The 15062-nt window shown below is 45.0% G+C and overlaps 1 protein-coding gene across 1 annotated transcript in view; it reads left to right on the top strand.

Moving 5' to 3' along the window:
• Positions 1 to 676: 676 nt before the first annotated feature.
• LOC144111416 (dynamin-binding protein-like) overlaps positions 677 to 15062 on the top strand; it is a 48577-nt gene continuing 34191 nt past the window's right edge. Inside the window, exons 1-3 of the mRNA XM_077644699.1 lie at positions 677 to 1215; positions 8706 to 8883; positions 13220 to 13475. Coding sequence (XP_077500825.1) covers positions 1126 to 1215; positions 8706 to 8883; positions 13220 to 13475 — 524 coding nt within the window. The 5' untranslated portion in view covers positions 677 to 1125. The remainder of the gene's footprint in view (positions 1216 to 8705; positions 8884 to 13219; positions 13476 to 15062) is intronic.

Raw genomic sequence — 15062 nt, 5'->3', positions numbered from 1 at the left:
AAATGGCGCAGTATCTGTCTCGCATATCGGCGGACACCTGAACCGCGCCGTACGGGAAGGGAGGAAGGTAAGAGTGAAACAATTAAGGAAGGAAAGAGCTAGGTGCCGTAGTGGATGACTCCGGAATAATTTCCACCACCTGGGGTTTACCCCTATTTTAATAAAAACCACTTACTACATTTACCCACCTCGCTGGCTCAGTGGTTATGGCGCTCGGCTACTGAGGCGGAGTGCCCGGGTTCGAATCCTACCGGGGCGGCCGCGTTTCGATAGAGGCGAAACGGAAAGGCGCCCGTGTGCTATGCTATGTCAGTGCACGTTAACGACCCCAAGGTGGTCGAAATTATTCCGGAGCCCTCCACTACGGCACCTCTTTCTTTCTTTCGCTCCCTCCTTAATTTATCCCTTCCCTTAGGGCACGGTTCAGGTGTCGGCCGATATGTGAGATTTCCTTTCCCTTAAAACCACCACCACCACCATCTTTAACGTGCGCTGACATACATCGCACAGCACACGGGCGCCTTTTGCGTTTCGCCTCCATCGAAACACTTCTAAAGCGAAAATTCCCGAAAATTCGCTCGCGAGCATGGACGAAGCGAGTTTTCGCATGTAGAGGGAAAATATGGGCGCTGATGTAAACCGCTCCCTAGGGAGCGCTGCAATCGTTATCTGTTTGTTTTTTTTATTTGAACGATGCGTTTCTGCAATGGCGCGTTTAGTATTCCGCGATGATACCTCGATTTGCCCAAACAGCACCCATTCGTTATCGTAACGAGGCCACAACCGAAGAATTCTCACGCCAGCGCCGTCCTCGAAGAACAACCGGCACAGCTGTGCGACCGCGTTTCGAGGAGCCAATCGCGACCGTGCACTTCGCAGCTCGGCTGGTTTCTGAACTCGAACAACCATCCATCCACTCGGCGTGTTTCGTTGCTCGCTTATTTGCTTTTCACTCGTCGCCGTCCGGCTGTTCGGACACCGGTGGCCCGCTGCGACAGCTGTCAGAGGCGATAAAGGCAACAACAACAACAAAAAAGTGTCGCCGGCGAGAATTGCCAATTTGCGACTGGAATGTGCCTGGCCCGAACGTCGTCGTGAGCCGTGCATTGAAAGGAAACCGACGCGATGGAGCCCGGCTGTGTTGTGAAGGCGCTGTACGATTTCCACTCTGGTCTCGAGGGGGAGCTTTCCATCAAGAACGGCGATCTGATTCAGGTGAGGACCTCTCCCCCTCTGCTGTCTCCCGGCTGTCCCCGCGGTCAGCTGATCGCAGTTTGGGCTTCAGAACCTGCTCGCTTAAAAAGGTAACCGCGCGCGCTCAAAAGTGGTTTCGGCTTGCAGAAGGGGTGCTCGTGAGTTATTTCATTCTCCCTTTTATTTTCGTTACCGCATTTTTGTCTCTTTCGCTGACCTGTTACGATCGACGTCGTAGATTTTCCTTTCTGCTGAGTAGTTCGCAACGCAGGCATGTAGCGATGGGTGGCACTAAATAACGAGGTTATGCAGTCTGCAGTTAGTGTTTGCGAACGCCGCTGGCCATCTTCTGATGTTTTTAGAATCGAAGTGGCGCGTGTTCTGGTGGTCTTCATTCACGGTCCGTCACCCGGAAGCAGGAATAAACCGGCATTCGTGGTTTCGCATGTGTATAGTACGCTCTGAGCGGAACCAACAAAAAACAAATTGTTGGCGGGTGTAGTACAGCTAGGCGAACGTTGGCCGCAAGTGCGCACTTGCTTTGCTCGCCAGCCCCTCCCTCTGCTTATTATGTGCCAGCTCTGTGTTTTACGACGGAAAGGACACATTTTTCCGGTCTAGTGCGCCCTTATAGTGCCCTGGCGCTGCTAAACGACCTGAACCGTGCTACGGAGGTGTTAGTAGGAGGCAGCTTGGGTTTCGCATCGTCTGAGGAATGCCCCTTGGAATTCGGATGTGAGCGTCTGAGCGGCGGTTGACACCGGCCCCCCCCAAGGCAGAATTTGTTTTTTGTTTCTTGCTCGTGAGCATTTTCCTGTCTTTTTTTTTGTTCTTTTTCTCGAGGAAAACAAAAGCCTCATTGTTTGCTCGACGAGTTTTATGAATCCAAGGCCGCAAAGTGAACAAGACTCTTTGAAACCACTGCCAACGCAGACGATAGTAGCTGCTCGCGGCAAGAGAAGTCAGCTCTATCAAACGGACTTGAATCAGTTGGTTTTGCCCTGTAAAGGCGAAATAGCCTGTGTGCTGTATATATATGATTGATGGCTGGTAATTTCCGCCCAGGGTTGTGGAGCACACTGTAAAGGTAGTGCCAGTATACAGTTATTTATTACTGGAGCACGGTAGGAAATGTGTAGCCTCCTGCTAAACGGACCATTTGTACCAAGGGACATATACTTGTTCACGAGAGGGTTTTAAGTGTGTGGTTGCACTAACAAGAGTAGAAAAGCATTTTTATCAACCAGATTTAGTGGTTAGGGGCTTTGCAATAATTACGAGGGTTGTACCGAAAGTAATGCAAAAGTTGGTGTAACTTCATTATTAACTGATATGCGTCATTCAAATTTGATGCTCTTGCAGAGCAACTACTCAGTGTAGTCTCCATCTTGAGCACTACGTTTGGACCAGCATCAATTTGTCTGCTCGCTGATAATTTCTGTCAGTGGTCGCAGTTGATGTTCTCTCACTGTATCGTTTGTCTTCAACAATGGTGTTCCTTGGTTAAGCTTCTTAATCCATCTAAGCATGTTGCTCTTATTGTCAATGGTGTAATATCTCTGCAAACATTCAGTAGCCTTTTGTCGATGTCTGACAGCCTCCTCCTTTTGTCAAAAGCACCATGGCAGCCAGTTGCCTCTCCTTGGAACATTAGCTACACGCAGTGCAAAAAGATTCATTACTTACCTGGAAAAAAAATCTATAAGCTACCTGCAAGAAAACGAGTGGTTATTATAAAGTAGGAGTTACTGTGGAAACATGTAGAATTTGAAAGATGTGTATTGGGTAATGAAGACTTACGTCAACTTTTGCATTACTTTTGGTACAATCCTTGTATCATGCTCATGTATTTCAAAAAGTGCTGCTACATATACCATATCATCATACACGCTCCTATCCTGCATTTGATACTGTTTAATTCTTGCTGCTGGCATTCCAGCTGAAGTGCGTGGTCCTTTATTATAAGAATTGAAAACGGGCAGCGTATATGACAGCACGTGGGCGTAACCTGTAGGTGTTTGAGCTGTGGTTTCAAGCTGCAGAAATTTCTTCTCATGTTAGCGGTACGAATGCATTTGTCATTTAGTTTTGTTTGATTACCAAATCAAATTTGAGCCGCCACGGCGGCTCAGTGGTTATGGCGCTCGGCTGCAGACCCGAAAGACGCGGGTTCGATCCCAGCCGCGTCAGTCGAATTTCGATGGAGGCGAAATTCTAGAGGCCCATGTACTGTGCGATGTCGGTGCACGTTAAATTTAGAACTGCAGGTGGTCGAAATTTCCGGAGCCCTTCACTACGGCGTCCCTCATAACCTGAGTCGCTTTGGGATGTTAAAGCCCCTGAACCATAAATAAAATTCGAAACCTAGTTATCAGTCATGAAGGGCAGTCTGAATACTGGAGTTTTGGCAAGCAATTGTAAAGAATATAACAGCTGTGCCTGCAAAACTGTGCTCAATGTCAGGGCCAAAACCGATAAATGTTTGCAGAAACGCATTGCAATTTCAGCAACATTGGTTACACAGTGAAAAAGCGCTTAGACAACCTCAGTAAATTTGTCTGTGTCTGTTTGATGCGAAACCATGTTGAAAAAACAGCATGCGCACAGGATGGAAGAAGTCTCTCTTGTGCCCATTTCTTTTTGTGTCTTTTGCCTCTGTGCTGGTCTCTTGACATGAATAAGTTCATGTGGCTAATAGAAGGAAGTAGGGTTGAAAGCATGGTACACATATATTTTTCTATTTCCACAAAAAATCGTGCGACCATCATTGGTCGTGTCATATGACCAAAAGGTCACACTAATGGGTCATTGACTTATTGTTGTATGGCTCATAAACGAGGGTAGTGTGACCCTTCACAGGTGGCACTAAATCTTATGTCACATACATTACGTGAATTCCCCGTTCAGTTGTATTTATTTTTAATTCATTGTTAGTACAGTACAATTCAGTGATTGATAATGGGTGTTTGTTGTTAGCAGTATTTTTTATACTTTCACAAATAATTTCCACCTGCCTTTATGTTTTTGCCAAAGCATAGTGTTTTCAGGGGCAGTGACTGTGTAACCCGTGTTCTGTTTTTTCATCTCCCATACTGGAAGGGGAGCATCGCACGCTAGTTTAGTTCATCATCTGAGGACCAATCGCATCTAATTTCATTGTGCCTATAGTCAGATACGACTCAAGAACGAAGCGACAAATGCCCCTCAAAGGAGCCCCTCCAGCCAATGGCGTCGGCTGATTCTGCCCTTTGATTGATTGTACCCCCTTGACTGATCCCCTTGGACCTGCTACCTTGAAATCAGGGGAGGTGACAGATGAATGGGGAATAAACACTGTTTAATTCGATTAACTGCGGTGTCATGAAAATCTGTGGAAGCCACCGACAGGAGAGCATCCTTTGGGGACATCTGCTGCTTTGTTCTTGAGTTGTATCCGACTGTAGTTAGTCTGTGGATTTGTTCTGTCATTCCAGCAAGAAGTAGCTGCACTGGTGTAAAAATGTTTTGCTCTACCTGTGCATTTAATTCAGACTCAGAGTCGATGGTTTTCAGTATGTCGCACCAGTCAGCATCTGCTGAGAACAGCCGAAGCCACTGTGATGCTGCACCATACCACTGTCTTCATGATTTCTTGAGTGTGCTGTCTCGACATTGCTGTGTAGGTTGTGGTAGTCTTTCAGCAGTGTACTATTTGGGGGTGGAAAAGTCAGAGCAAGTGATCACGCATGTGTTCGCCATGTGTTCACAACAATCCAGAGAGCATGCATGTTTATCATGCAGCTAGATATCGTCATTTTTTTAGCACATGCATTTTGGCTGTTTTCTGCAAACAAGTGAAAAGTGTCGAGGAACATTGATGAGTTTCTTACCGCACACTGCATGCACTTAAAGCAGGTGGTACCTCACCATGAGGAGGGTCTTTTGGTACTCTCCTCTTTGTCATGCAACTTTTGTATAGCGCTTTTGGGAGAGCTTTGTACACCACCTATAGTGACTGTGCCATGGTGCTGTGTCGACTGCAGGTTGCAACTTTCAATCCTCAGAGTTGACCAAATCCTTGTCGTGTAAAGTGTACACACACATAAACAAAAAAAAAAAACCAACGGGGAAAGCATAGAATGTGCATCTAAAAATGTCTTTTATGTTTTAAAAACAAAAACTGTACCGCCTAATTGTATTGCTTTATTATTTTATATCCTTTCATAAAGTCAGCAATAAAATTCCAATAAGGAAGGGTGTCAGGCAGGGAGACACAATCTCGCCAATGCTATTCACCGCCTGTTTACAGGAGGTGTTTCGAGGCCTGGATTGGGAACTGTTGGGGATAAGAGTTAATGGAAAATACCGAAGTAATTTGTGATTCGCTGGTGACATTGCCTTGCTGAGTCACTCAGGAGATGAACTGCAAAGAATAATCAATGAGTTAGACAGGCAAAGCAGGACGGTGTGTCTAAAATTTAACACACAGAAAACCAAAGTAATGTTCAATGCAAGTAAACAGCAGTTAAAAATTAGTAGCAAGGTGCTGGAAGCTGTTAGAGAACATGTCTACTTAGTGGCCGCTGATCCGGATCATGAGAGGGGAATAAATATAAGAATAAGAATGGGGTGGAGCGCATACAGCAGGTTATCTCAATCATGAATGGCAGTTCACCAATGTCCCTGAAGTGAAAAGTATATAACAGCTGTATCTTACCAGTACCCACCTACGGGGCAGAAACGTGGAGGCTAACATAAAGGGTTCAGCTTAAGTTTAGGACAACGCAGCGAGCTATGGAAAAAAAAATGACCGGTGCAACGTTAAGAGACCGGAAGCGAGCAGAGTGGGTGAGGGAACAGACGTGGGTTAATGACATCCTAGTCGAAATCAAAAGGAAGAAATGGGCCTGGGCAGGGCATGTAATGCGAAGGCAAGATAACCGCTGGTCCTTGAGGGTAATGAAGTGGATTCCAAGAGAAGGCAAGCATAGCAGGGGGCGGCAGAAAGTTAGGCGGGCGAATGAGATTAAGAAGTAGGCTGGGATACGGTGGGCACAGCTGGCACAGGACAGGGTTAATTGGAGAGACATGGGAGAGGCTTTTGCCCTGCAGTGGGCGTAGTCAGGCTGATGATGATTATTATTGTTAGGGTGACAATGATGTATTACTCTCTGTGCTTAATGTTTTTACACTTGTACGTTTTTCATGACATGCCTAACACAGCAATCCCTTCCCGTGTGCAGACATTATTTTGTGGCACAGTGGCAGTTTGCTGCCCTCTATTAGACACTCGTGCCTCTCTTGTGGTTAGTTTTGTCTTTGCATGAAACTTTAGGGCAGTTCCATGACCAGTAAAGCTACCTGAAAACCCTGTCGTGGGCAGCATCTTTAGATGTATGGAGCCTTTTTAAGGCAACTTGTGCTCTCGAGCATATTGCAGCTTGTATTTATTTTTATTTTTACTCTCATTTATCATGGAGACAGAAGGAGAGGCATGGTGCTGTGCGCGCTGTCTTCCGGGCTTTGCTTTTTTGCCTGCTGTGAAACAGTGTTACTTTACACGGGGTTCAGCACCAATTAACAAGCGAGAGATTGCAGGCCATATTGGCATCTGTTCTGCAGCTCACGCTTAGCTTTGCACCAGAACAGTCAGTGCAGTACTATGTGATGAGTTATCATTTTCATTTGTGTAACAACAGCCATATCTTTTTCTTCTCTATCGGGACAGAGTGCGACTTTTGCAACGAAGTAGGCTTGTGGCGGCCTGCTAAAAACGGTTATTGTGTTGTGACTGGCACCCAGAATATAGTAACCACCAATGAGCCACTATACTTAGGAACAACTTTTCTTGGCAGTGTGCAGCAGAGGCTAGGTAGGAAAGGGCAGCAGGCTGGCTTTTGTCCCCGTGCCATGAAGGGTTCGGGCTAGGGGTGCGGAGGGGTGAAACGGGGTAAGCTTTGGAGCCGAGGAATGAACAGCACATCACGGGGACAAAAGCCCATCTCCTTCTCTTTCTTGCCTAGCCTGTATACTGCATTGCCGAGAAGAGTTGTTCCGGAACATGAGAAGGTATTTATTCACTATATTGCTTGTGGCTTCCACTGTCACCATCTCTTTGCAAGGTGGTGTCATTGGTGTCCTGTTGGGATGCTGTTCAGTGTTCATCAAACAATATGGATAGCAGCCTGGATCACTTAGTGTCATTTAGAGCATTGATAGAATATGGGTAGGTTTATATTGGCGATTTCACGAAATCAACACTACACTGCGGCGGGATCACTAATTAGTCCAAGAAGGATCGCTGTGCGCAGAGCAGCGTCGAGGGGGAGGGTGATGTAATTCCTTGATTGGGATACCATTTCATTCCGATTCTGTTTTCACTGTAATTGCCCCATGCCCTCGCTGTTGTAATTAAACGGGTGGACAGTAAAAGTAGAATAGCATAGAACGAAAATAATCCTTCCATCCACTGCTTACGAGCCAACTGAAAGCACAAGGAGTACGCGGAAAAAGCAGACCTCATTGTTCTCGTTTTCCACTTGCACCTGCAATTATAAATCTATACTTTTATTCACAGCAGCACGTGGTTAAAGAAATTCATGACCATGGAAAATCGTAGCAGGGCTCAGCCTTGTGTCAGTGACGGACAACTTTATCTAGCTTGTCTTCTGTGAAGCAGCATGACAGATACGCAATCGCTTGCTCTAGCTTACCTGACCTGGTTTTGTAATTCACTCATTGTATTAGAGCCTTCATCGCCAGTGTTAGGGCTTTCAATTCCCTCCAATGTGGCACGTCCACTGCTGACAGGTTTCTGCTTTCATGTAGGCCTTTTTCAAGCACCAGAGAGCAGATATTTCTTTGTCTCTCATTTATTTCTTCTACACCTTCAAGAAAGGAGACTGTTTCACTCGCACACGGTTGCTATCATCGACAAACAGGCACTAGTTTGTCATGAAATTTTAAGACGTGTGATTCTGCCTAGGCTGACCCCAGAAACAGATCTCTGTAGCCCTGCTATATTGGATTGTGAAAATCGCCAGTAAGGGAGGAAAGGTATGTTAACTGGGAGACAGCCGTGCGAAGGAGAAAGGCGCATCAGCACTCGGACACTCTAGATTGCTTGCACTCGGAATTACAACGAGGAGGCGGTTATGAGCAGGGGAAAGGCCTGCTGTTGTAATAGGAAGTCCTGTGCCTATCCTCACTGACTTGGGCTTGGCGCTGCAAGGCAGAGGTTAGGAGGAGAGCGATGACACAGTAACTATCGCAGCAAGCATATTGCATACACAGGCACGCCGCACAGTGCTGCTAAGCGTTGTAAGGAGGAAAGGGCTTTGATTATGAAGAGAAGATTGGTGCTTGCCAGCAGTGCTGAATGTGCTCCAATTGTTGTGACGTACATAGACACATCTACAGTGAACACCTTTTGATAAATGCTATGTTGAGACATGCTAGTCCAGCTGACAACAGTTCATTAATTCACAAGCAACACAAGGAATGCAAATTTTTTTTGCAAACCTTCTGTTCAGGTCCTGGCTACCGTGGACAAGCACTGGACCTTAGGAAACCTTCACGGCCAGCAGGGCAAGTTTCCCTCAGCGTTTGTGGTCGAGGTCAAGGCGCCGCAGCTGCTACCCGGCCAGGAACTCTTTGCAGCCACAGCGGATTTCTCATCCAATGTGCCGGGTGATCTGAGCTTTCGGAGTGGTGAGTATGCTGTTGAAAAAAAAAAAAAAAAGTGATGTTTTAAACTGAATGTCAACTATTTAAAAGCTCTTAGTGGTTAAAAAAGAAAGTAGTAGGGTTTTAACTTAGATAAATCGAGTAGACTTGCGAAAGCACGTTTTTTTAGCCTGGTTGGCTCATGGTTTTGCTATGCGACAATATTGGTTCGATGGTAGTATTAGTTGATGAAGACGACAATGTCCGATCCACAGTGCGAGAGTGTGTTGCAGCTTAACAGGAGGCGTGATCGGCAGCAGCGATAGCATAGTGCTCTCATGGGGTGGCCAGCAAAGCTGATTTGTTCGTGCCGCCACCGTTTTGAATCCCAGTTGCGGCAATATTTATTTTATTTTATTAATCGTTCAGCCAAGGCCAGTGTCAAAGTCAAGCTTCACACAAACACTGAGCTGTTTAGACCTCTTGAAGAAGGGCTTTCGCACTGAAACATAGAAAGCTAGGGAGAAGCACTTTCAGATAAGGAAACACAGAATGGAAACATGAAAAGTATAGACTCCACAATTTTAGTTGCATGTTTTTTTTTCTTCGTTATCATGCTTAATAGTATGCATGGATCACCACGTGGCATTTACCTACACCTGCTAAACTATTTATAATTTATAATTTCCTCTGTCAAGCTCTTTCGGTTCTGGCTTCAACAGCCAAGCAATGGCTGTGATGTAGAAGTGCAGTATAGGTGACGTGAGGCATGAAAAACTGAAATATAATCATTGCTTCATCGTTTTAATTTGCTACAATGCTAATGCCAGCCTGAGAACCAGAATGACAAGGAAGATTTAGACTACACAGCCCCGGTCCTGGCCCGCTGTCACTAGAGCTCACTTGTTCCCCTTCTCCAGACTCTTCCTGCAGCAAGCCCTTGAAGATAAACTCACAGATGTTCACTCAGATGATGCTCACTGACCTTTCTGCAAGACGTGCGTGCTTTCCATGGCCTCAATCTCCAACCTTTTTCTGCCCCTTCTTTGCTCATTTAAATAATTTAGGAAAGAAAGGATTTTTTTCCAACTGCAAAACTGTTAAGAAGCTGTGTAGCTTTCATTTGTAGCCGTGTGCCTGTTATTATGGTTATTACGAAAACGCACCAGAAATAAATGGCAGACAGAACCAACTCGCCAATGAGTATGTGCTTTGCATATTCCTGTGCTCGGATGGGTGGTGATGAATACTGATCACTCTGATAAGTATTTTCTTTGTGGGAGGTCAGTTGTTAGTATGAATGGGCCTCTGTGGATATAGCTACCAGAAAGAAAGATATATGAAAATGTTGCTGATTTGAGACTCTGGTATCATTACTACAACGCACGGTGATAAAAACGAGTGGGGGTGATTAGCCTCTCGGCAAATTGAGATGGTAAAGGAAAAAGGAATTTTGAAATTAACCTGTAATTAGCACAGTGCCTCGCGTCCTTCCTTATAGCCCCAAACTTCCTTTTTTGGCACACTATTGTTGTCGGTACACCAACTGGTGAAAAGGTGGCTCTGCTTGGCCTGACGTTCTCTTCAGGATGTGCCATCCATGGTTGCTCTGCTTGCAATGCTGGGGTGGCATGGTGTGTTCGCACGCCTAGAGGCACGCAAGCAAACAAGTAGTGGCATTCACTTTGCATTATCTTATCTCTTGGTATGTGTTGTTTGTCTCCCACTGTGTGATAAAAACAGAGGCTTATGTGCCCACATGCAGGTTGATAGTCATGCAGGGTGTTACTTTGAACCCGGATTTATTGTTTTAGCTGAGGAATAAGTGGAAAGAAGTGGAGAAACATTATAAATGGCATCAAAACATAAACTAGAGCACTTTGTAGCGTGGTTTATTTGACTTGCCCAGAAAAATTATTAGGAAAAAAGAAGTTAAAAATGTATAATTCTTTGGATTACAACAGAGTGGTTCACTGACCTCACGTTATGCTGACTGTACAGGTAGTTGTGTGAGTGATTGGAAGCTGTCACAGTGCGCTGCTGTTTTTTTAGTGGCAGGCCGCTAGGATTAGAGACTGTCGCAAGCGTGTTTTACGAACAACGCATGAGAATGAGAGCCCAGTAGGGCTGTGTTGTTCAACCATTGTGGACGTCAAAATATATTTTGCCGTTCTCAGTTTAGGCTTTAAATTCACTGGGGCCATTTAACAGCGTCTTATTTCAAAAGGCCAAGTTTAGAGGTGCGGAAGAAACTTCTTCATTGATAAAAAGGCTGCTATACAAGATGATACGCAATTAAAATAACTCAAGTGTGTGCCAAAAGTGCTGCAGTTTAGGCATCTCCTTTCCTTTCTTTCCTGTTGAGGGATCAGTACCATTCTCACGTCTTTTCCTATCATGACACAGGGTATATTAGGCAACGCTGGTGAGAGTTTAAGCCTTAGTACCTTGCTTATTTTGACGTGCTGCTGATTCTGGCACTCATCCAGATTTTTGCAGTGTAGAATAGGAATGGCAGATTTTATGAAACTGCACTTTAGTGCTTATTCTAACTATTCTACTGTGTAGTCAGTTATCTTTCAGCAAGAAAATGATTGCACTGTTAACTTCCCATTGATAACACCACAAATTAAAAAAAAAAACATTGCCCTATGCTTTCTTTGGTTTCGGTGACTGCCAGCTTCCTTCATTTGTATACCATTCTTAGGTGTGTTAATGGTGATAGCAAACTTGATCTGTTCTCAGCACACTGTGTGGCATTTTGATGTTTATTCTGTCAACTTTTGCATCTCTGATGTTGGTGGTCGTGAAAGATTATTAGTTAGCTTACATTCCAACAGAGTTCATGTTGCTTGGCTCTAGGCTCCGTAAGTGTACCCTACGCATTCCTGTTGTGTCCTCAGTTTAGGAATAAAAAGAAAATAGGAAAATTCAGCAAGCTGTGAACAAGAAAATGATTGGGGGTAAGTTTGAGAGACAGGAAGGAAGCAGAGCAGGTCAGGGAACAAGTCCAAGTCGACAAAATGGGCATTGGCAGGGCACTTAGTGCACAATGTAATGGAGTGAGTCATAAAGGAAAGTAAACATATCAGGAGGGGCAGATAAGCTTTCAAGCATAAAATGCTTTTAGCTCATCAGGTAAAGGCATAGCATGGCTGAAACAGGACAAGAGAAGTAGGCAGACACGTCACGTCACGCTAGGTATGTCTTTACCTGATTAGCATGTACTGACTAGCTCAAGAAAGTATCCTTTTGCTTTTAGCTTCAATTGTTGGTGTACCATTGGTGACCTTGGTGCCAGTGCGGAGAGGGAACTTGAAGGCGAACCTGCATGAAGTTTGGCAAAACTTTCAGTTTACATATTGGTGCTTACATGCTGCGCTGCTGCCGGACCAGCGCATGCATCAAGCATAGTGTCTTTGTGGTCCCGTAATGGGCAAGGCTATTGTAGGGCAAAGGAGCCAAAGTTCTGCCCTGCAGCTCGGGATGCGCATGCGCTGTCCTGGTGGCACTTGATAAGTGAGGCGGCAGTGCTGCGCGAGGTCATTACATAACGCACGCGAACCCCAGAACTCAGGTCAAATTTAGCCATCCATCAGCATGGCCACTAGCACAAGTCCCTTGAAGCCATCTATCAGCCCGGCCAGTAAGCAATTGCAATTTGTTGTTCTTGGACTTGGCGATTGAAATTGTTTTTGAGGAAAGGAGATGGTGCAGTAACTGTCTCACATCTCTGTGTGAGACAGTTGAGTCCCAGCTAGCATTCTGTGTAGCAAATGTTGGTACCATCCCCTCTTCTTTGGAACATGGCAATTGCTGGTCATGGGTCGCCATACTTAACAAGTGACAAAGAAATCTGGGCGCGTTGCTGCTCATGAAGAAAGATAAGGAAAGAAAAGTGTCTGATGAGGGATGCTCCCCAACACTCGTGTGCAGCTATCAGCACCTGTGAGCTGTCCTAGATTACGGCGCGCCTTTCCTGCAGTGCTTCATCCTTACATCTGCTCGCGATGACGGGATAGTCTGTGAATTTTTTTTTTATAAACACTGGTCATAAGTTAAGGGTGTGGGAATTACACGAGGGTGCAAATTATGCGAGCAAATACAATATGTAATTAGGCGGAAAGAAGGTGGGGAAATTACGCAGAAATATAATGGCCACAGATGGCACATGACAGAGTTACTTGAAGATAAGCGGATGAAGCATTTGATGGACTGATGATAATGATAATGGTGAATTCCTGTAGCTTGCTTATTCTGACTAATGCCTATGTTTGATCAAACTGTTTTCGCACTTCACTCCTTGGCTTTGCCGCACTATGCATGCGCCATTCATTTTAGCTGCGGATTGCTGGAACGACAGATCATGTTTTGGCTACAGGTGACCTCATAGTTGGCTTGGCCGCGGTGGACACCAACTGGTGGCGGGGCCAACTGGACGGGCGTGAGGGCATCTTCCCACTCTCGCACGCCTGGATGCTGGACGGGGCAAGTCTCCGTGCAACCCAGGGGTCGCGGGATGTTGACCTCCTGGCACGGGTGCTTCAGGACATGACTGCACAGCTGGATGACGAGATGAACCTGCACAGTGGAGACATTGTGCACATCCAGCGCATCATCGACAAGGACTGGTTCTGGTGCGTAGTAGTACCTCAGCTCTGATCATTACTCTTGCATTTGTTGTGGTATAGACTACTATAGAGGGTAGCAGATGTACTATATCTAGAGGTTGGACATTTCGGTTTTTTCCGAAAACTGTCAGTATTCTTGGCGTTCAAGGCATAGCTGTATGGCTGCTGAATACGAGTTACACTCAGTCAGTTTGAAAATTTACCAAGTTGAAAAGCCAGGGGCATGATGCAATGGTAGTATCATTGGTAGAGTGATGGTAGAGAAAAAAAATTCAAAAATTGGTTTAGAGCAGTTGTGCGATTTGAGGTATTGCTTACCTTACATGCCTCTTCAGGCCAGGAAGCATCACCTACTCGCCGCCTTCTGTTTAAGCACTGTATGTTTGTTATCAACGCCTGCTTAGTGCAGTTAGTCTGTTCAGTAGGTTAATTAACTGCAGGACATTAGCATGAAACTGCGCATGGGCATCATGAAAATGTGTGTTCTGGCTAAAATGATGGTTGAGCGGCAGTTCCATCGCTGCCATCAACATTCAGTTTGCGTGATGCCCCGCACTCGCACTCAACTCCGCTTGACAACCCAACAATAACATGTCAACATGGTTCTTAGAAATAAGCTTCTGCTTTCATTTTTGTCTTCTGGCCTTAACTTGAGTACCTCTTTTATGACAGTATCAATTTCTTCTGTGAGCACAGCTTCAAGTACTACCATTTGCACGTTAATTACTGGTAAATAAATGGTTCAGGATGACAAGAACACCAAGATAGACTTGGAGTGACTTTTGACCACACAGAATTGTTGCATTAAATCACTGAAAAAAGTCAGTATTTCATTCGTCGAAAATAATTTGTGCAGAGAAAAACTGAATCTATTGTTCTGTAATAAAAACCGAATAAACTCTGCAGTTTTTCAAAAAATAAAAACCGAAAAGTCAAACCCCTGACTGTAGCATATAAATTCGTGTCATGTCAACACAGACACTCTGGCTTCTGAGTGAAACAGGTTTTTCATAATAATGAGTCTTGAATACAAACAATAGAAAACATTTTTGAAACAAAAACTATTATAATAAACTGCTTTTGTGCATAGCCGTGTGTAATGAAGACAAAATTTTTGCAGCTTGTAAGTTCATTATCGTGTATTTAAAAAATGCACTGTCTCGTGGGCCGCGAGATGTGTGATGGCATCACTCCAACTACGGCTATCCACTCTTGGAAACTGCTAGCATGTTTCTGCTCTCAGATGGGTGACAGGTGCTGAACACATTGTCCGAAGTTGCAGACGCTGCCGAGAGTGTTTCCTTCATAGACAACCTGTGCAATACGCCATCTCGACGAGGCACCTTGACACTAAAAAACACGGAACCACACAACAGAAAAGGAATAAACGCCTTCATTGAGTAACTTTTGTTTTTGCACTACCTTTTGCAGGCGTCCTGTACTCAATATTCAGAAAGGAAAATGTCCAGTTTTGGCAGTTGAGGTTTTGTGCACATTGGTGTCCATATTAACGGAATTTTCATATTAACAGGGGGGTGGTAAGTTTTTACTTACGACGCCCATTGAGTATCGTTAGCCCACTAACGATGACTT

The sequence above is a fragment of the Amblyomma americanum genome, chromosome 11 (assembly GCF_052857255.1).
Source record: "Amblyomma americanum isolate KBUSLIRL-KWMA chromosome 11, ASM5285725v1, whole genome shotgun sequence".
Classification (NCBI taxonomy): Eukaryota; Metazoa; Arthropoda; class Arachnida; order Ixodida; family Ixodidae; genus Amblyomma; species Amblyomma americanum.
This window is presented reverse-complemented; position numbering and strand designations above follow the sequence as displayed.